Source organism: Lolium rigidum, chromosome 7, assembly GCF_022539505.1.
Source record: "Lolium rigidum isolate FL_2022 chromosome 7, APGP_CSIRO_Lrig_0.1, whole genome shotgun sequence".
Classification (NCBI taxonomy): Eukaryota; Viridiplantae; Streptophyta; class Magnoliopsida; order Poales; family Poaceae; genus Lolium; species Lolium rigidum.
In genome coordinates, this window is record NC_061514.1 from 302,393,544 (window position 1) to 302,416,004 (window position 22,461).

Sequence of the window (22,461 nt, forward strand, 5' to 3'; positions counted from 1 at the left end):
AAAATTATAACGAGATCCTTGGGAAGCCCTTCATTTTCAACCTCTAGACCGTATCGACGGCGCGCCGCAGCTGCCGCTCCTCCTTGAGTTGGCTTAACGTTGTTGATTACGGACGGGAAGTCGCCGAACGGATCGAAAAGACCACATCCGTCCCGGAGACGAAGAAGTAGGATGAACTGCCGATGAAGCTTCTTGACGATCCGAAGATCCCCACAGCTAGACGAAATCCTCGAAGACCACACCACACCCACGAGCTTCTCAACGTCGCCATCGAGATGGGGTTGAAGCCGAGGAACATTATTGCACGAGGCCACACCACCACCACCTGAGTGCCGCCCCTACAAACAAAAAACCTAAAGACGGGGAACGAAGCCCCAAAACTGGGAAACAAAACCCTCCAGCTGACGAGAGCCGCGATCCGACGCACCTCCATGGCCCGTAGGCGCATAGATGGCCAGATCGGAGGCAGCCGCCGACGGAAGGCAGAGGAACCCGAATCACCCGAGGATCCCCTCACGAGCGAAGGGGTATTGTTGCTTGTTTCCATTCTTTTATATTTATGTGGTAACTAAATATTTATCTTTCCTTTTGGTGTTGATCTGATCTCTATCTTCTCAAAATAGAGACCCAGTCTACTGTCACTTCGGTGATGAAGTTGCCGTTCTACTGAACCATCTTGGAGAATGGAAGTTGCCGAAAGGACGGTGTGAAAAATTCCTTAATGTTTCAAAACATCATCATGTTTAACATGCTGGCTGTTTTTTTTTTTTGAAAATTACCCTACAACTGCAACAATCCTCCATCCGATGCACAGCCCCTCTCGTCAGGGCTACCATTCTTTTCTTTTTTTTGCAAGAAAAGAAGGCTACCATATCGGCAAAGGAACAAAGTAAAAAAGTTGGAAAAACTCTGCCACCATTTCGTCGAGCCTACGATGCGTCTGACGACCGGTTTGCGTACTCTTGAACTAGTGCTCCAAACAGCGACGGCCTCTTAATCAGGTTGATGGGCTGATCAAACTCCTTAGATAGTCCTGACAAGTAGCACATCAATCATTCAGACCATTAGCTTGTTGATTAAGGTATGACTAAACACATTGAGCAACAGATAAGATAGGTTGAATTTTCAGTGTTTGAACAAAAAGATAAAATTTCAAGCGGTAAATTAGTTACCATCGTCGATAACCAGGACTCTGTCGCAGTCCATGACCGTCGGTATCCTGTGCGCGATAGTGACGACGGTGCATGCCACGAAGTCTTCCCGGATGATCCTCTGAATCACCGCATCGGTTTGGGAGTCCACTGAGGCACTTGCCTCATCCATGAATAGTACCCTGCTGCGTTTCAGCATCACCCTACCCAAACAAAGCAGCTGACGTTGCCCCACGCTCCAGTTCTCACCGTTGCTGACAACTAATTAAGGTATATAGACATTGCAAATGTATTAGAATATTAGTATATATATATATATATGCAGGTGCAGCGAATGTTCTAAGTTCTAACAACATGTTTTACTTAGAGATGTTTACTCACCTAGCATACTTGTTAATGCACAAAGAATAGGCAGCTTCACTTAATTTGTTCATTCAAGTAACGGAGTTACTATTACACCAGAATCTGTATTAGCTCATGTGCATGCTCGCTGAGGTAAAACCAGTATGTTCTATCAAAACAGTAAATCCTATAAGATAATAATTGGAGTTCGTACCTGATGCTTCAAGCTTTTCCGGTTTGGAAACCACAGCTTCTTTGAGCTGACAACGATCCAAGGCCTAAAATGAACTAAATTTAGGATGCAAAAAAGACACAGAAAATTTACAGAGAGGCGAACTTTGACTTGTTGCTGGTAACATACCTGCCAAATTTCCTCATCGGAGTACTTCTCAAGCGGGTCAATGTTGCTACGAATCGTGCCTTCAAAGAGGACAGGCTCTTGTGGGATGATACTGAACCTAGACCTCAAATCATGAAGTCCTAAAGTGCAGATGTCAATGTCGTCGATTATTATCTTCCCCTCACAAGGTTCCACCATTCGGAAAAAGGCTTGGATCAGGGTTGATTTCCCACTGCCTGTTCTACCGACGACTCCAATCTTCTCTCCTCCGTGTATGCTTATTGTGATACCCTTCAACACCAGTGGAGTGTTATGCCGATACCTAACCTGCATACATTCAGTATACACACATATAAATTTGTTGTGCACTTCATATTTTTCAATTTCTAGAGAAGATGAAGAAGCTACTTAGCTATCAGAAGATGTCACTGATGTAAGCGCTTTAATTAGCATTTTAATGATATTGTGCCATATGTGTTGCTAAAGTTAGAAGTACAACGAACAAGTTACCTTGAGATCAATGATATTGATATCTCCTTTTGAAGGCCAGTTTGCAACAGGTAAACATTCCTTGATCGTCCATTCTGTCTCAGGTGGGATACTTATGAATTGCTTTATCCTCTCGACAGCAACCATTTTGTTTTCAATGATGCAACTCACCCATATACCATAGAAAAATATTGAGTTGAGGGATAGACCATATGAGAGCGATAAACCAACGAACTCTGCATCATAAGCACCATCACTAGCTTAGAAATATGACTTGCATTCTTCAAGGACGCTTGTAAACATATATTATTTACTCATATGCTTTGTCATGATTTAGATTTGATAGTACAAAACAATACATCAGTCATGAATTTGCAGAAGGTTTCTAGTCGCAGAAATTCTTTGAAGTTGAAAACGTCTCATCAGCGTACCTCATTGATCAATTGGATCTGGGATGTCAATGGTACGTGCAAATGGTAAAAAGAGAGGCATACCTTGCTTGACGAAGCTTCTCGGCAACGTTACCATGAGCAAGGCAGTGAAGCAAAGAACAAAGCTTCCCAGGAGCTCTAAGCGGAAGCCAAACCACTCATTTGCGCCATTGTTATGGAAGTCCATCTTCAAACTAGAATTCAGGCGATTCAGGTTCTCCTGGAAGAAGCTATCTCCCTTTCTGAAGCTTCTGATGGTGATAACACCCTGAACAGTCTCGGAGAAGTGGTTGATCACAGGAGCCTTGGTGATGGACTCGAGACGAGTCAGCTCCCTCGACGTCGACAGGTAGTAGCCCTGTAAATCATTGGTAATTAGCCAAGTAGGTAGCTCAAATCAAAACACAAAAAGAATAACATTTTTTATGCATTGGTGAGATGGTGTTATTTTATTTTAGGTGCAGATTGTCATAATTAACTTACTCTGTACCATAGGTTGAGTAACACCAGGGGGATGATGGCGATGACTGACGGCCATGCTACTTGACATGTCACGATAACCACGCTGATCATCGAGATGTACATGGACACGGCCATCCAGATAAGGAACGGAAGCATGAGATCAACGATCATCTGGTCTGATGATGCCTATAAAATCATGTCACACACACATTCAGAACATCAAATATGCTTAATTTCTAAGATGCGGTGTATATATGTACCCTGGTGAGGATCCTGCCGGATGGGGTGGTGTCAAAGAAGGACATGGGAGCGTGGAGGATACTATGGAGGATCTGCTTGAAGAACCGGTTGGCGGTCTGGAGGCTAATGAAGACCACAAGAAAAAACCACATTGACACAAGTACCACTGAAACAGCGGCAATGATGGCATACACCTGGATGAGCATAGATGCCTGGAACTCGCCAGAGGTTTCATACGAGAGCCAGTAGTCACTAGCCACCACGGACCCTTCCCACACCACTGACATGAAGATCACTGCCGCCACGCCCCACCAGCCCCAAGTCTTGGTCATGTATTGCTTGTAAACGTCGAAGCTAACGTGGCTGCTCGCACGCTCCTCGTCCTTGGTCAGCCGTGCTGATCCAGTTTCAGACTTGACCGCAACTGTGATGGAGGCACCAGCATTGCCATTGGATGACCTGTTGGTTTTGCTTGATGGTTGGTGGGAGATGGGCAGCTGGAGGTCGTCTTTGTGAGCCTCTGGTGTTGCGGTCTCCACTAGTTCCATGGAGCTGTCGTGTGCGGCAACGAGAGCTGTGAAGTTGGTTCCAGCCTTGAGGAGCTCACTGTACTTGCCAGATTGCACTATCATGCCATCCTTCATTACCTAGAAGTATATTTCCAAAATGTAAAAAAATGAAGATCCCCAAGAAACAAAATCTGTCAACAAAGTCGAAGAAAAAGTTCTATATCGATCATTCATAAGTTTGATCTTTCTATTTTTTTAGAAGAATTTAACGGTGGAACCGCTAATTTTACATTGAACCAAGGATGATGAAGACTATATATGCAATGTACTTACATATATGACATCGGCATTGTGTAAAAAATCGACTTGGTGAGTCACAAGCACTACAGTCTTGTTCCTCAGAGCACCTCGCACACACTCCTGCAAAAAAGAATTCAGTCTGCTGCTAAAGTACCAATTATCATTACAAAACCACCCACATCTAGCATGACGTTGTACCTTGAAGATCTCACTGCCTGTGTGAGCGTCGACTGCACTGAAGACGTCATCAAGGAGGTAGACATCACAGTCCTGGTAGACGGCGCGCGCTAGCTGGATGCGCTGCTGCTGCCCGCCGCTGAGGTTGATCCCGCGCTCACCGATCTCAGTCTGGTCACCGAACTCCATCATCTCCAAGTCCTTATCCAGGCAGCACACCCTGATGGCCTCCCTGTACCTCTCCCTGTGCATCGGCTGTCCAAACCGGATGTTCTCCTCGATGGTGCCACTCTGAATCCATGCCGTCTGCGCAACGTACGCTGTGCTGCCACACACCTTGACCTGCAAGAGACGCAGATTTTGTTGGATGGAAAGGTGCACAAATGTACAAACATTGGAAGTGGATTCCTGCTCCTCTGAATTTTTTTGAAATATTCTGATTCCTCTTAAAATGTGCAGTACATTTAATTATATACGCAAATAGAAGTATATTTTTTGTTAGAAAACGAGTGGAAGTATATTGTTACTACTACTCTGGTAACAATGTGTTTATGAAAATACTGGAGCTGGTCGGTAGGACTGGTAACCGATCGACGGTTTACTAGATTCTACTGGATTAAGAATCGAACAAAATTTGCTTAAAGTAATTTTGGTGAATGTTCTTCCACACCAGTTTTGTTAAGTGGATCTATTAAGGCAGCAACCAAAATTACTGGTCGATTATCAGAACCCTGAGTGCCACACCGCCTGATTTATTACACTATAGAGTAGTGTGTTTTTGATTTGTTCGGTAGAGGATGCATAGTAACTCTATTATCACGGATAACCTCCCGCACCCCACCCCTAACCTAACCCTCCCGCACCCCACCCTCCGCCGCCGCCGGCAGCGCCGCCGGGGCAAAGTCCCTCGGGGCGTGGCGGCGGCGGGGGCCCTTCCTCGTCGCTGCGTGGAGAACGGCGGCCGGATCCCACCTCCTCGAGGCATGGCGGAGCAGGCGCGCGTGGGATGGGCGACGACGGCAGCGGCCCTCCTCCCGTCGGGTGTCCCCTGGCGGACCGGCCGGCGCGGTTGGGATGGGCGGCGCTGCGGTCTCCCTCCTCCCGTCGGCTTCCCGCAGCACTCCGGCAGTGGCTAGTGGTGGGCGGCGGCCAGGCCCTCGGTCTGCGTCATGCCATCCACCCCCGCCTCTCATCGGTGCGTGGAGGCGATCTCGGGCTTCTTCCGCGACACGAGGGCGCCCGGGGCAGCAGCCTTGGGTTCGACGGAGGAGGTGGCCTCTTCTTCGCCGGAGAGGTCGGCCTGTGGTTGGGGGTGGTGGATCTTTGATCTATCACCGCCATCCGACGGTGCGATGGTGGAGCTTGGAAGCCGGCGATGGTGTCGCCGGTGGAGGGTTGGGTTGGCCAGCCCGGGATGGTCGCCGACGTGGGGGTCCGACCTGTATTAAGGAGGCGGTCCTAGGGCCTCTCTTGCGTGAAGAGGAGGACCTACCGGAGGCCTGGACTCGTGATCTGGCCGGAGGGTTGAGTTCCGGAAGGCTCCGCCGGCGAATGTAACGAGTGCTTTGCCCGGAGTTTGCTGGATCGGAGGTATTCGGTCGTGCGCACCCATGCGTTTATTCCGACCGTTTGGTTCTGGAGGGAGCGGCGCGAAGCTCTTTTTCTGTGTTGACATCAAGTGACTATGGATCCATGATGAAAGTCGGAAGAAGAGAATTTCATGAAGGCCGGAGGGGAGGACTAGCTAAGGGAGGTTCAAGTCTCCGCGTTGTTGAGGGGCTTGCTTGGTGTCCCGGCTTCACAACAACGGTATGAAAGTGGGGGCGACAACACAGGTGAAGCGCGAGTTCTACCTTTCAGGGTGAAAACCCAAGGTCTGGCCTTAACTGGTTGTGCCTGGCAGTGACCTTGGTGGAGGCATTGTTTTGAGAGCGGGGACTATCTTCAGGGTGAAAACCTAAGATCTTTGATCGGGCGACGACGGTGTTTGAGCACTGTTCCCTTTTTGGAGGCGTCGTTTTTTGGAGAGTCTGTAATTCAGGTGTTGTCATGGCGGTGGATGTGTTGTTGTTGTTAGGCCGAGATACTGTAGCGGGACTTTTGTTTCTTAGTTTTCTTTTCCTTTTTTTGGCTGTGTGCATCCGTAGTGCCATTAGGGTGGTGCGTTGTTGCAGAGGCTGGGTGTAATTGGTATCTTCTTGATATTAATATATTCCCTTTATCGAAAAAAGTAACTCTATTATCAATCATAGGAGGACACAATGCAGAAAGATGTACTCCGTATCTAGAAGGAAGAGGATACATCTTAGTGCTTAGAACACCAAAGAGAGCAACCGGAACGAACCCGTAATCTCGGAGGCGCTCCGGTCTACTCGCCGGTGACCCTTAAGCACCGCCGTGCAATTCGCCGTCCGCCACAGCGCCACCACGTCGGCGTCGCCCGAGTTGCTGTAATCTAGGTGCAGACAGGGTGGTGGTAGTCTGACGAGGTGGCTATCTCCCTTTCGATGTCCCATCTGCAGCGCCCCCTTCCGCCAGGCTTGGTGGAGTTGGAGATTTGGGCGAGCTCTCTTTAATCTGAAGAACAAGGACGGGCATTTTGGTATCTCGCCAAGGCTGGAAGACGGAGTCTCTTTTGGGGAGAAAAAAAACAGTAAATGGTGTTTTGGCTCATGGAAGCCTATGCTCCTTTTATTTCGAAATCAATCTTATATATAATTTGATATATTAAAAAATTGAAACAAAAAAAAGTATGTGCGTGCTACGCGTCCATAAATTTTTTTCATAAAAAATCGATTTGTCGTATGACGTGTGTAAAAAAAGATAAAATTCTATTTCGAAAAAGCTTTTCACAACATAAATTTTCTCATTTTTACACAGACCACATAATATATCGATTTTTCTCGAAACTTGACGAACACATATATTACGGAGATGTACATGTAAAAAAATTTGTCAAAATTTTTGACACTTCAAAATATGTTTTTTTGTAGATGGGGCATACACGTGAGAGCCGAACTGAAAGTTATTTACTCAAAAGTTAATTGGTCTTACTAGATCATCTATTCGAAGTTGATTTCCCATTGGTATCCAAGGTTGCTAAAACAGTTTTGTCAATTGTCATTTCACTCCTGCGCCATCGAATTATGTCTTTATTCGTGTCAAGATATGAGTTGCAACATACATTGCAGCCGGTAAAAATTGTTCCAGACCATTTAATTTATCTAGTATTCATGTTAGTCATTAGTTGCAACTGAAATAAATATCTCAGCTTTGTGATTTGTGAAACGGAATTGGTCACAAAGTTAGCGTGCCAAACTAGACAAAGTTGAGTCAAATCTTCATTTTACGCTCTTTTGTTGAGTCATCAATTTTCCGTCATAGTCTTCTTTAGAGTTGCGTTCTTTTGCTAATGTCGGTTGGACCTTAGGATAGATGGTCAACTACAAGACCTATCTTAATAATAGGGGCGTACTTGTTTTTTAATCTAAGACTTAACGAATCTTGGGAAAACGAGAATATACACCTCTAGATGACCGAAAGAGATGTTGGTCGATACCCAATTCCTCTGGCCGGTAAGCACAGCTTTTAAAAGCGGACGTGTGACCGAACCGGTGAGGCCACCGGGTCAAGTTTTTACTAGTCAGACTGCTAGTTCACCGGTTCACTATCTGGTTTTTTAGTAGAAGTAATGCATGTATTCTTGTTTACAAATGCTGCATTAAGAAGAAAAAATTGATAAAGAAAAAAAATTATATATGCAAAAATAGTTCAGACTTGCAATTTGGCATGCATAACAGTTCAGATAATGACATGAAACAGTAGTAAGCTTTTAATCAACAACTTGCAAACTTGTTGATGTCCGTGAAATTGGGCCATAAGTAGAACGGACGGGAATGTAGCAGCCTTCCTTGACACCATCTGCTCGATGTTTCCACCGACGGGCTCCCACTATGAGACTAGGACCATTTTAGAATTGAATGTACGGGGTTCAAGCGAAAAATGTATTCGCCATTTTGAATTTGGTTCAAATCAAACGAAAACAAATCATGGTGGGTTCACCCTGAAGAAATGTATGTGTGTGCATGCTGTAGGGGGCAAGTCATGAAAAAGGGAATACATAGAAATTCAACAGGTCATGAACATAGAGAGAAGAAGTCGTGAGAATGGTGAAACATGCAACAAGTTAAACAATAAACCATGCAAACTTGCCGAAACAAATGAACTGATTAAAAATAAAAAAAATAATCATAAGTCATTTGTTTTCCACCCACAATCAAGGTAGACTGCAAAATAAAATAAAATGGAGAAAAACGCCCGGATGTGAGCGCGTGGTAACTGTGTTAAGCTAATTGAAAATCAAATACATTCAGATTTGTGATGACATTTTAAACAATTAAAAAATCAACGGGTGAACGAAAGAATCATTTTTGTTTATCAAGGAACATGCAACCATAATCTAGCATAATTGTTAGTATGTACGCTACAAGTGCTTGCGTAGGTGCTTAGTCAAATAAAGTGTTTTTTTTCTCTCAGCCTGCAATATCATCGATGCTTATTCTGAAGCAGGAGTGCTTGATGAGGAAGTGATTCCTAGGGGTGCTTATAAACTTATGTGGAATAAATTTATTTAAGCATTAATAAAGAGGGGATCCCATTGAATTAAAGTAATAGGTAAAAGGTGATAGATGATCCATGTAAGCATTCTCTCTCTTAAAATCAAATTCAGGACAGAAAAGTTGATGAGGTATATATACCTTGCCAGTGACCTTGGTCGTCTCCCCGAGGATGCAACCAAGTAGCGAGGACTTCCCGGACCCAACCATGCCCACAACCGCCGCTAGAGCACCGCCCTGTATCTCCAGGTTGATCCCACGCAGCACCTCCTCATCGTCCCATGCAAACACCCCATCTCTCACCAGCACAGCAACCCGCCCATCACACAACTCCCTCTCTACCGCATCATCATCCAACTCAGCACTTGTTAAGTACCTAAGATATTTAAAAATATAGAAATAGGTTAATTACTGCTCTAACAAACATGCGTCCATGAAATATTAATGTACCTAAATAAAGGCCGTATGCATCAATTGATGCAGAGGTGCATCAATTGATGTAGTGGCTGGGTCTTCCCCTTCAAAAAAGCAATATCAATGGACGGTGGCTGGTTCAAATTTCAATAGATTCGTGGATTTATCCTTGATGTGCAATAGTTCGAGTGTGGGGTTAAGTATAATGCATTGTGATGTCAAATTTGTGTATATTGTAGTGTCCATACGTATTGGGATACTAATAAAATCAGTTAAATTGACAACAAGATGAGACTTAACAAGTCAAGGCGTTGTAGTGAGATCATGGCCTCGGACACCTGGATCAAGGACTGGGGGAAGTTCCTCATTGGCTCCTCAAGGATCTTAAGAAAGGATGTGGCGGTGAAAACAAGGCCAGCATCAAGCCTCACGCCGACAAGGACGCATGTTCCAAAGACGAGTGTGGATATGAGGACCGGAGCACTCCACAATATGATCATGGTGTATGAGCTGGAGTAGAGGAAGCGCGACAACCACCCGAATTCAAGGTTTCGGAACCCAGTTATGCGCGCGTGGAAGTGCTCCTCCCATGCCTGGAACTTAATCACACGCATGTAGCTCAACATCTCACTCGTTGCCTTCACTCGCTGGTCCCGCTCCTTCATCAGCGAGAACTGGTATCGGTTGTTTTGGCGGTTGACAAACATGACAAAAGCCATGACCCCGAGAAGACCGACTAGGGCCGACATCACCGGAGGCCCTAGGTACCGGTACAACATCCCAAGGGCCACAAAGACCTGCAAAAATCATATCTTTATGTACAACTATTACAGGTGAAAATTTAACTTGTCTCTATAGTAAATATGAACACTAGAATACCAAATCAATATCGGTAAATTCACCATAATGTAATTTTTACAATATGTATATTCAATATTGTTAATGTTGTTTTTTCGTAACTATTTAGGCGAACTTAGTAGGGTTTGACTAGGACCGGGGGAGTACTCTATATTATTAGCCTCCCTCCATACCGATTTACACGGTAATTACACATTTTGAGAAAGAAGTTTGACTATTAAGTTGGTCAGCAAAATATAAGATATATATCATAAAAATTATACTACTCGGTATTGAAAATTTCTTTTAAATATGAATTCAATGCTATAATTTTTATGGCATATATCTTATATTTTGTTGATTAAGTTTGTAGTCAAATTTCATTCTCAAAATACGTAACTGCGCTGTAAACGATGGTAGTAATAAAAATGCGTTTGGAAACTAATCAAGTCAAGGGGCTGCCTCGTTAGACGAGTCAATATATGGATAGGATTTGTCCCACGGGACGGGGAGAAACAGAGCAAACTAAATGAATTTCTGACACTGAGAGGGATGTTTTGGCTCTTGCATGCATATGCTTTCTTTATTTTGTAATGTTAAAAAAGATTAAACGGAAAATTCACTGTATATCTTCACATGCTACGTACACAATGTTTTTCCATGAAAAACGACTTTGTCAGTTGGGCTGTGTAAAAAGGTCACGTTTTCCCTACAAAACTACATACTTGTTAAGGCATTACTAGGAAAATGGCTATAGAGGAACCAATTTTTTTGGTGCATTGCTAGTATTGCCTGTGGTGCACCAAGATAGGGTGGACCACTAGTACACCCTTACACGTGGCGCAACCCCGTAATTTGGTGCGCCGCAGTAAAGAGTGGCCATATTGGCTAAGTCGTACCGTGCAATAGTAGAGCACCAAACTGCGGTGCGTCGTCACCGGGCGAGAACGCGCCATTCATGCAGAAGGCACCGGAAAACCAGCGGGGCATTGATGGCGTGGCCATATATATCCACCTCTGGGTCAGCCTCTCCCACGCACTCCACCGTCCATGCGCCATCATAACAAGTTAGACCGACGCTATCGCCATCACCGACCAGCCATAAGCCACATCGCCACCAGCATCGACATGCCGAAGATTACGCGGTGGTTAAAGAAGGGTGCCAACGACCACGAGGATGGCTCGTCCTCGGGCCGGCGCCCCCGCCAGTCACCACCACCTCTCCTCCCTAGGAATCTCTCGCCGCCTCCCCGCGTGGGGGATTTCGTCTGCACATAGGACGCTACGGAGGCAAAGGAGGTCCACTATTGATAGCGGCGCGAGAGTAGCCTACTTTACTTCCCGGTGGGTGAGTGCCAACACTGGTGGCTACACAATGACGACTCCCAACCGGGAGGATGGCGGCTCAACCGGGCCACGGTGCCTATTCTGTCGCCGCTAGTCGACAGCCAAGCCTTCGGGGTTGAGATTCGCCGCTACATCGACCGTCTCCCACCGGTGCTTCACCACCATCGCGCCTATCACCAACACGACTTCTAGCGGGCCTTCTTCGCGTGGGAGAACGAGGCTTGCCACACGACGGTGAAATTCAAGGACTTCTAGCCCGGCGAGGACTACAAAGACCTCGCCGTGGCCACCGACGACGACACCGAAAATGACAACGCACCTCTAGCGGTGAAGCTGGAGGCATTCGCGCCGGGAGGCTACGATGAGGACGCGGTCGTGGCGGAGGAGGAAGCGTCGTAGGCCTATGAGCCGGGGATGAATGATGTCCTCTAGCTAAGCGCGCTAGTGGTGCAACAGCAAGCGGAGCTGCCGCCGCCTTTGTCGCTTCCGCTGCACGCGCTGCCGCATGCCATGTGGATTGGCCAAATGGTTCTGCCACCAAGCCACTGCTTCACTAGCCGTTTCCAGCGTGCCCGGCGTGGCAGCCACATGCGCCGCATTACCCGGAGTACCATGCCTGGCCACGGCAGGGCCCATGGACGCCGCCCCGGTCTTCGACCTCTCACAAGACGAGGACAAGGAATATGCGTGATACTTGTGGCGCATAGCGAAGCGCACGGGAAATACAACTTGGTGCATCACAGATAGGACGTTTCCTACCAGCGAGGGATGTTTGATTTAAAAGAATGCCATGAAAAAGTTATAGGATTTTTATCCTTAGGAGTTATTTCTCTGTGCACTATTCAATTTATAGGATTGGCATCCTTCTAAATGCAGGAGAATGCTTCCCATAGATTGCATTGTACTATGTTTTGGAGAAAGAAATTCAAATCCATGAAAAAAATTATAGGATTTTTATTCATAGGATCTGTCCGATGGGATCCTTGTTAAGGGCTGTTTGATTTACAAGAATTCCATGAAAATTTTATAGAACTTTTATTCTTAGATGTTTTACCTATGTGCACTGTTTAGTTTATAGGATTAAAATCCTTATGAATGCATAAGAATGTTTGGCATAGATTACATAATACTCCCTCCATCCCACCAAATTTGTATGTGATTTATCAAAATTTAGATGTATATATATGTTTTAGTGCGTGGGATGGAGGGAGTATGTTTTGTGAAAGAAAAAATCATCCACTCAAACCCTCATGTTGAATTAAACGCTGCTTAAAGAAATTTTCTATAACTACAAATCCTATAGAATTTCATCTGCATAGGATGTGACGGATTGCGAGAAACAGAGGCGCGGTAAATGTGTGATACTAAGAACTGTTTTCTAACTTAGTGGCAAGGCAAGCAAGTGCGCACCTAGCCCGTCCAGGTTCAAATCCACATCTCGCGGTAATGCAATGAGGGCGAATTTTAAACCGGAATATCATCCTAGGGACCATCGCGGTATAGCTAAATAAGAAATCATTCCCTAGTTGGTCAACATTTTTTAAATGCGCGATACTGAAACCCACAGTGGTGCACTCTACCTCAAAAAAGAACGAAACAGTGGTGTACTAAATGCGCGCGTGATACTGAAGCGAGGTACCGGCAGACTCAGGCACGCACCTGGAGCGGCATGAGCCATAGGTTGTGCATCTGGAGCATCATGTCGGAGAGCTGCTGCGCGTCGACGGCCATGTAGTTGACGATGACGCCCAGGCCGTGCTGGTGCCGGGACGCGCACGACAGCCGCAGGCCCTTGCGGTAGAGCGCCGTGATGAGCGCGCCCCGGACCTGCATGCCCAGCTTCTGGCACTGGAAGTTGTACTGGTGGCTGAACACCGCCTCCGCCGCCTTGCCCGCCAGCAGCGCCAGCACCAGCCTCACGCCTTCCCACAGCGGCCGCCGCTCCGGCGCCGCCTTCGTGAACTGCACGAAGCTCTGGATCAGCGTCGGCCCGACGTACATGACGGAGAGACGGAGCAGCGCCAGCACCCCGTTCGCCAGGACGAGCGGCCAGAAGCACCGGAGCAGGGTGCGCGCGCAGGAGCCGCAAGAAGACCAGTGGGAGACGAAGAGCTCGTGCATGCGCTCCGGCCGGTGCTGCGGCGCCAGGCTCGGCACGTCGGAAATGTTCAGTGTCGCGCGGTATCCTCGCCGGATCAGCGGGTTCATCCACGCCCACGACGCGCGTGACAGCCACGACGCCGCCGCGTATGGCGTCACGTTCTCGCCGGCCCTAGCATCGTTATCCGCGGCATCGACGGTGATGCCCGTGGTCGTGCCAGAGACCTCGAGGACCGGCATGGGCAGGCACAGGACAAGCACCGCGATCGAAAGAGCGTCGTCGGGGAGCGTGGGCAGGATGAGCCAGAAAAGCCGGAGCGTCAGCGGGTGCGCCGCTCACTACAGCCACTACGTGTCGCCGTGTTGGGGCTGACTGAATCTCTCAGTCCCGGCCTTTCTTCAACCTCTCAACTCACAAGAACAAGGGAGACACGTGCTAGAGTTTGGTGCCGGACTGTCTCACATCAGCGCGCCTGGCGTTTTCTTTTCTATCTATACTCCTTTGCTCAGATAAGCACGTATACAACAACCCTTTAAATAGACTGAAGCATGCACTCGCTAACATCCTTGGCAGCCAGCACTCGCACCACACCAGTGCCTGCCATGCACACACGCACTATCCTCATGGCCTATTCCTATGGCACTAACACATTGTTGGGAATTATTAGCTTCAGAATTAGGCTAACTGTTCACAGGGTATATATACCCAACACATTTAATTATCAATAAACTCACTTGATTCCTTTCAATCATTCTTTATTAAACACATTTATCAATATAGGATTGATTCACAAGCTACCAAAAAATCGATCTGATAGAAAGAGGCTAGGACACTATATTTATATTTGGCACTCCCTCTGTCTAAGCTATTTTAGTTCTTAGCATTGGTTCGGTGCATATGCCACAAATTTTTTTTTTTTCTTAATACTGTGCGAGCATGGTCTTGAACTTAAGACCTCTTGGCCCTGATACCATATATGATTTATGCACTAGCTAAAATTTTCAAAAGACTATTCTAATGAAAAGGAGTTAGATAGTCTATATGATTATATTGGAGTTGGTCGTTTATCATCAAACGGAGTTTGATGTTGTCGGTCATTGAAAGCACCCTGTCCATCCAATCTAAATTGACGGTTTCAGCTTCGATCGTTAGTATTAAATGAGGGTGCAATATGGTCACAATCAAGGAAATAATCAGCCCAATACAATACCAATCAGATTGTCATAATCAAGGATTTTTTTTGGAAAGTTGCAAGCAGGATTTGGAATGCCCATGCGTTGCTATGGTTCTCAAATTTCTTTGCTCACCATTATTGTGATTCATAGTCACCCTATTCCGATAACGCGTCACTTTACTCCATAGCCCCTGTTTCAACATTTCATTTAACAATTTGTGTTAGCTTTTTCTCAAACTATCGCAAATCACCATAATCTTTACCAGAGCTGATGATTTCAGAGTTTACAAACTAACAAAGAAATATAGCACATGCACACATCCTTGGAAAGAAAACAAATTGTACATAGCAACCGTGACCAATTTTCCAGTTACATTCTTAACATCGCCTTTTGAGTTATAGGACTCTACTACATGGAAGCTGGATTTAAAAAAAATTGAATCCTTTCTTGGTAGTCTTAAAGCTGATGTGTGGCCATCTTAAGTCATGACAAGTCTAGGCGAGGCTTTGAAAAATAAATTGTTGTGCATAAGCATGTAACATCCATTTGCATACAAATGGATATATACATTCTTAACCTTGCCCTTTGAGTCATAGTACCGCGTTACAAGCAAAATGAATCTATATATACTATTATGTAGGAGTTGATCATTTGTCGTCAAACGCGTTTGATGGTGTCGTCGTTGAAAACATCATGTCCCTCCAATCTAAAGTGACGGTTTCCGCTTTGTTCAACCTCCCGGCCCTACCAGATCACCGGCGACCGCCCGTACAACGAGATCATGGCTGGCTTCGCTGCGCACCACCCTCTCACTCTCACGGCTATCTACTCTGCATAACACCTCCTGTCCCAAAAAAAATCCCGATGGTTTTGCAGAAAAAGAAAGAGCCGTCGTCGCTTGCCGAAGAAGATGACCGCAACAGCTTATGTAGCAGCAGTGGTGGCCGCATGTAGCAGCAGCGGTAGCTGAAAGTAGCAGTGGCACCATGGACCATGACCCTTAGCAGCAGAGGTAGCCGGTTGCAGCTCCGGCGTCTGCCTCTTGTAGCAACCCAGCGTTGAGCTTGAAGCGGCGCTAGACGAAATTAGCAGCGGTGCCATGGATGGTGGCCCTTGTAGCAGCAGCGCAGCTCCGGCATCGGCCCCTTGCAGCAACCCGTCGTCGGCCTTGAAGCAACAACGGTGGCCGCATGTAGCAACGGTGCCATGGACGGTGGCCCTTGCAGCAACGGTGGTAGCTGGTTGCAACTCCGGTGTTGGCCCATTGCAGCAACCCTCTGTTGAAGCGGCGGCGATGGCCGCAAGTAGCAGCCCCCAAAATTGATGCAGGGAGCCAGGGACCAAAGTGGCTTAAAAGTGCTTTTATCTTTTTATCGCAAAAAAGTGTTTTATCTTTACCGGCACTCTAATCTAATCTAATCTAATCTATAGTACCATCAGTGCTCAAAGTGGTGCCGGCCGCTTCACGCCCATGCATGCATGTCCCACCCTGGGTTCACGCACGCACGGAACGAAGCATGCATATTTGCAATAGTGCAAGGCTTTTTTTAGACTAACAGGTAGCGCTCCCCAGCTTCATTCTCATTTTTTAGACTAACAGTGCAAGGGTTACTTTGGATCGACATGCGCGCGCAGCGTGCCACGGTCGCTTTCGTCTCTTCCGCTGTGTTTCTTCCCCGGCCCGGCCGTCAGTTGCAAGGGTGGCTAGGGTGGCATTTCACCAAACGTACGGATCAATTCCACCGGCTTTGCTGCCATCGCCTTCGCCAAAACGACGACGGCCAGACCAAGCAAATCAACAAAGCACCTCCACCGGCTGGACCCATTTCTGTAGCTAAAGGTGACTGCTTGCATCAATTCCACAGACTTTGCTGCCATCATCTTCCGCAAAACAACGGCCACCTGACTAAGCAATCAATCGAGGACATCTCCAGCTCGACGCGTTCCTGTACCTAAAACTGATTGCTAAACGGATTGGGCCAGCAAAAGAAAATCGGGAAAATATGTCTTCGTGTCTGTTTGCATCGTGGTAGCACAGCGGCTCGACGTAAGAAAAGAATTAGGCAGTTATGGTCGTCAATCGCGATTAAGAGCATCTCCACCGGCATCCTCTATAGCGGTCCCGATAGTGATTTGTGGGCCGGAAGCGAAAATAGGCTCACACCGGCGCACCCCAAACGGCGCCGGTGATTTTTCGAGCCTACTAGAAGCGCCGGCAATCCCGTGCCGGCCCCTTGGCCAAGGGCGCGAATCGGGCGCGCCGGCGCCTCGCGAGGCTGAAAATTTTGGGCGTGGGAGCCGCCTGTCAATCACACATACCAAAAGTCGACGCCGGCAGGGAGTGGCGGGGCCGATGCGTCAGCGGCACATTCAATTTTAACCTAACCATCGCCTACCTCGCGACGGGAGTTATTGGGGCGCAGCGGCGATGCAGTTTCCGCAGACGCGCAGCGAACCGTCCCGTCGCGCCTAGCTCTCCGTGCCGGCGTTAATGAGCGCCAGCTCTCCACCGCCTCCCTCCGGCCTATAAAAAGGGCGCTCTCGCATCGTCCCTCCCACACAAACCCTAGCGCCTCTCTCCCCAACCCTAACCGCCACCATCTGAAGAGACGACGCCATGTCTGGTCGAGGCCGAGGTCGCGGCCATGGTCGTGGTCGTGGTCGTGGTCGCGGCAGAGCTGCACGGTCGCCATCGCCTACGACACCGTCGTCTTCATCGTCGGATCTGCAGGAGGAGGAGCGGCGAGTGGCGTTCGAGTTCGTCATCATCCTCAAGGGCAACCCACACGGCATCCAAAGGCTGCCGGACACGTTCGCCGACTTTGTCAGCCGGGCTCGCTGCATCTGCGGGAGGCTGCTTGCGGCTGCTGCCGTTAGATTGTGGACGTGATCTACGATGCGCGCGGCAATATGTACCTCCACATCAGCTGGGAGAAGTTCGCGCGCTACCACCACCTCGAAGCCGGCTTCGTGCTCATGTTCTCCTACCTTGGCGAGGGGGACATGAGCGTCAAGGTGTTCGATGAGATGCGTTGCCGCCACCACTACCACGGCGACAGCGCCGAGGAGGACGACGACTGAGCGTTGTTTATTCACATCGAAAATAGGCACGCATGTTTTTGGATGTTCTTCCTCGAAAGAACCGACAGGGGCACCGTCAACAGCTGGATTTTCCAGTTTGGGTGACTGGGTGTGCCTGCGAGTGTTCTTTCTTGGCAGGGAACACACGAAACCTGCGATGACCGGCCTAGTTAGGTTTAGTTATTTTGCAATGTTTTATATTTGTGCCATACGTGGTTCAAACTATGTATTAGTTTGTGGAAAACCATGTTCCAAATTATATCTTCGTGTAAACCATGTTCCCAATTATGTATTAGTTTGTGGAATGTCAACGTCCCCCATACGGAAGTGTTGGCGCCTCTGCCGGCCTATTTAGGTGACGCCGGTGGAGATGCTCTAACGTTCCATCGAGCCCCGCCGCTGGCGATTACCGGTTACCGCGCAAGGCCGGTCGACTTCCGCGCGCGGCCGAGCATTTGGCGTGCTTGGCCGCTGTTTCGCACTCGTGGAAAACTGAACGCCAGTTCCCACCCTCCTATATCTTTTATTTTGAAAATGTAGGGTGTGTTTGGTTGCCTGGATCCCCCTTGGCTCGCATCGGGCCAGCAATTTTCGGCCCGTTTGGTTGCCTTGGCCGAGCTGCGTTCTTACACGAACCGCTTCTCAAAGTAGTGTCGGGCCAGGCCCTGGAGGAACGCCCGGTTCGGTAGTTTCCAGCGGTGCAGGCAAATCTCCACACCCTCTGATGCAAAATGGAATCTTCAGCGCACGGGCGTAGACGAGAATGGAGATGGTGGGAGCTGCGGCGCGCATCGACGAAAAGCGAAAAGGGGCGGGAAAGATTCTGTCACCTCCCGCCCCGCCCCATGGCCTATTTCTACCCCCTCCTCCACTGTCCCCCAAAATTTCGAGCTCCTCCTTCCGTCGGCAAGAAGGTAAGAGGCGCACGCATCTCCGGTCGGCGATGGTTGCAGCGGCGATGGAAACGGCGGCGGCGAGTACATCTGGGCTGCTTCATCTACTTCCTCGTCTAGCGCATCTTCACCTCTGGCGATGACTGTAAGCCATCCCTTATCCCCGTACCGCGATAATGTTTAGATCTAGGTTAGGAGTAGTCATATCTTGCCTAGGGTTTGGTCTTGTAGCAAGGGTTAGTTCGAATTGTCGTGACCTATCATGATCTAGCTACGATTCGACATTTCCGTATGCTACTGCCATGATCTTTCCTAGGGTTTGTTCTTGTAGCAGGGGTTAGTCCAAAATGTGCTCACCTACCATGATCTTGCAAGGGTTTGTGCTATTCACCGTTGCAATGAACTGCTTGTCTGATTTAGGATGATTGTTGGTATGGTTTGTGATATTCACAGTTGCAATGAATTGCTTGTCTGATTTAGGTTGTACTACGATGTGTGGACTCTTTCTGTGATGACTTTAGCCAGGCGCTTGTCTGCGTTGGGGACTCTCAGATCCCTTCGAAAGTTCCCGATTCACAGCCCACGTATGAGTCCAAGGTCACGTCTCCGCATGTGTCTGACCTGGTGCCTCAGGTAGCGGCAAAGGTGGTGGCTAGGCTGGCCACCACTAAGAAGAACAAGAACCGCAGGGAAGCGGAGAGGGCCTTGAAGACCGGGCAGGAAAGGAATGCCACCATGAAATGGCTTCCATTCATGTCCAGCTTCGTGTTGGAGAAGATGTGCGGCTTGATCCAGAGCGGAGTGAGAACTGACAAAGGATTCAAGGAAGTCCATCTAAATTCTGTGGCGAAGGGCCTAGCTAACCACTGTGGTGTGACCGTCTGCTCCACTCAGGTGTACAACCACCTGAGGAAGTGGAGACAGAGGTGGCTCACCATTAACAGGCTCCGCAATCTAAGCACTGCACAGTGGTGCGAGGACACCAAATGCATCGTCCTTGAGGGTGAGCACTACTGCGGGCACGTCGCGGTGAGCACCTCACTAACTCAGTCCTCCTCACTAACTTTTTTGATCAGCCTCGAGCAGAACTAACATGATTGTCCCTTCGTATCGTAGGATCACCCAAAGGACGCAGAGTTCCTGAATGTGCCCATCGCCAACTACAACGAGATGCATTCCATCTTCTCCTTTGGCCTCGCCACTGGCAAGTACGCCATGGGATCTAGTGAGCCCCTGGGCTCGCCTGCACCAAATCCTGCACCTGAGGATGCTGACACCCAGGAGTCCGACACGGTCAACCTCAATGCTGACAAGACCAGTGACGCGCCTGAGAATCCGACCGCCGACAAGAGGAAGAAAGGTGCCTCGACGACGAGCTGGTGACCTTCACCAACATGATTGTTGCTGTGAAAGACGTTGCATAGGCCATCAGGGACAACAAGACCACAGACATGCACCCTGACCTGTACAATACGATCATGGACATGCTTGGCTTCGCCGAGGATGATCTGATGGCCACCCTCAGCCACCTCGTCGACCACAAGGCCCAGGGATCCAGCTTCGTCAGCATGATCGAGCCACACCGCGTCCTCTGGCTGAGTAACTACCTTGGCAAGTACCACGGCAAAGTGTAGTGGTGCCCTTGAGGGGGTGGTTCAGGGATGCATGCATGATGATGATGATGATGATGAAGATGATGATGATGATGATGATGATGATGATGATGTATAGCCTGGTAGTAGCTAGGATGAAAAACATTTGATGACCCTCTTTTGTAAGTATGATGAGGTGGTATATACTAACCCCTCAGGTGATGGTGAACTTTGCGGTGTTAGGATCAGACACCCATTTTGTTGTGGCGGTAGGACGACACCATGGTAGTGTAGGATGAACTTCTGATCGACTTTTGGAATGATCATGCATGCCCCTATTAGTTTAATATTTGTTGTCAACACTTGTCTTGTTCTATTGCTCTTTTCTGAATTGATTCATTGTTGTATTCGATAACTTCTTCTTATGCTATGCTAGTGGTATGTGTTGTTTCGCGGGCGGGTTTGAGGATTCTACATCTCATGGAGAGTCTGTCAAGATCAGGTAAATGGCTACTCCAACAACAGCTACCGAGGATATGCAACATTAGAGGAGGCACAGCAAGACTACCTCACCTTCCTGGAAGAGGAGCTCCTGGAAGATCAGGCCATCGATGATGCAGTGCCTTTAGCACAGCCGCCGCCGGAGGAAGTACATGCTCTACAATGAGCACCACCGGAGGTATGTCCTAGCCGTGTCAAAGATTACATCATCGCCTTCCTCACCGTGGTGATCGTGAGGATCGTGTTCTTCTGAGTGGTCTATGATCGTATGTAATATGACATGGCATGGTAATCTCAGCCTATTAGAATTGTGGTAAGGATATGGAACTGTGATTTGAGCAACCAAACAACTGATTCCTGTTTTCCTGCGTGCAAGATGGGCTGGAAACGGGCAACCAAATGATGGGGCATGGGTTACTTCTCCTGCACGCAAAAAGCCACACAGGCTACCAAACGACCCGCCAAAAATGGCACATGGCCAATCGCGACGCGCTAGGGCTCCCATAATAGAAAAGAGTGTCCTCGCTAACCACTGGTGGACCCAAGATTTTCATTAAATCTGGACGCACTGTAACTCTACCAAATTTTAATCAAAATATTCATTACATTTTCATCAAGATAGACTACGCCGCCGCCCGAAAAATTGGACACGTGCCCGAGCTTAGCGACGGTTGGGTCCGCCTATGTCGCTAACAACCTTGGCAGCACGCACTCACGCCACCACTAGGTGGATGCCGACGTGGAGGCTACGATCCACTCGTGTGAAACTTGCCAGATTGGGGAGGTTTCTTTTCCGAAAGCGAATTATGTAGACATAAATTGCTAGGCCAGTTTTTCTCCTGCGCACTAATTTCCCGTCGGCCTCAACCTCATCGCGTAAACTAAGCCTTTCCCGTAGGAGAAAAGTGAGAAAGTACGTGGCATTATCGCTCCACTGCTGCATGACATGCACGCACGCACTAAACTCATGGCATATGTTCCTATATAGGACACACGTGGCTTCCCACATTCTGGACGCGCGCTAAAGATATGGCCTATACTATATGTTTAATTCTGTCTACTAGCTATTTCTGTAATGAACTACTTCGACCTAGCTATTATGTTTAATTCTTGACGCTACTTCTGATGAGCATCACTGCATCAGTACTACAAGCACTTTGCAATCAGAGGAATAAGATAATCTACCTAAACCGTCCTTTATAGGATTGATATGATCTTGGCTGCTGTAACCACCAACTTAGCTAAGTTAAGATTGTATCTAAAAGCATTGTCGTGTGCATCCCTGCTGGGATAAACTTGATCTCCAGCAGCCTTTGAGCAACTTTTTTCTATGCAAAAATATATACTACGTACATATAAAAGCTAAAGACTTTTGCTTGAACCTTATGTGCATGGACACTGTTCACGCGCATGAACACTGCTCCATTTTTTACTTTTTTTGAAAATATTTAAAAAAAAAAAAT

The 22,461-nt window shown here is 47.9% G+C and overlaps 1 protein-coding gene across 1 annotated transcript; it reads right to left on the reverse strand.

Annotated features, from left to right (window-relative positions):
- Positions 1-690: 690 nt before the first annotated feature.
- Positions 691-14,081, reverse strand: LOC124670686 (ABC transporter C family member 14-like). Its single transcript, XM_047207162.1, has 13 exons — positions 13,315-14,081; positions 9,772-10,268; positions 9,199-9,433; positions 4,463-4,783; positions 4,298-4,384; positions 3,476-4,102; positions 3,237-3,401; positions 2,817-3,111; positions 2,344-2,558; positions 1,855-2,160; positions 1,708-1,771; positions 1,173-1,412; positions 691-1,033 (listed from the first exon to the last, which is right to left on the reverse strand). Exons 1-13 carry the CDS (start codon positions 13,993-13,995, stop codon positions 930-932), a joined length of 3,837 nt encoding a protein of 1,278 aa, XP_047063118.1. The 5' UTR covers positions 13,996-14,081; the 3' UTR covers positions 691-929.
- Between the last annotated feature and the right edge of the window lie 8,380 nt (positions 14,082-22,461).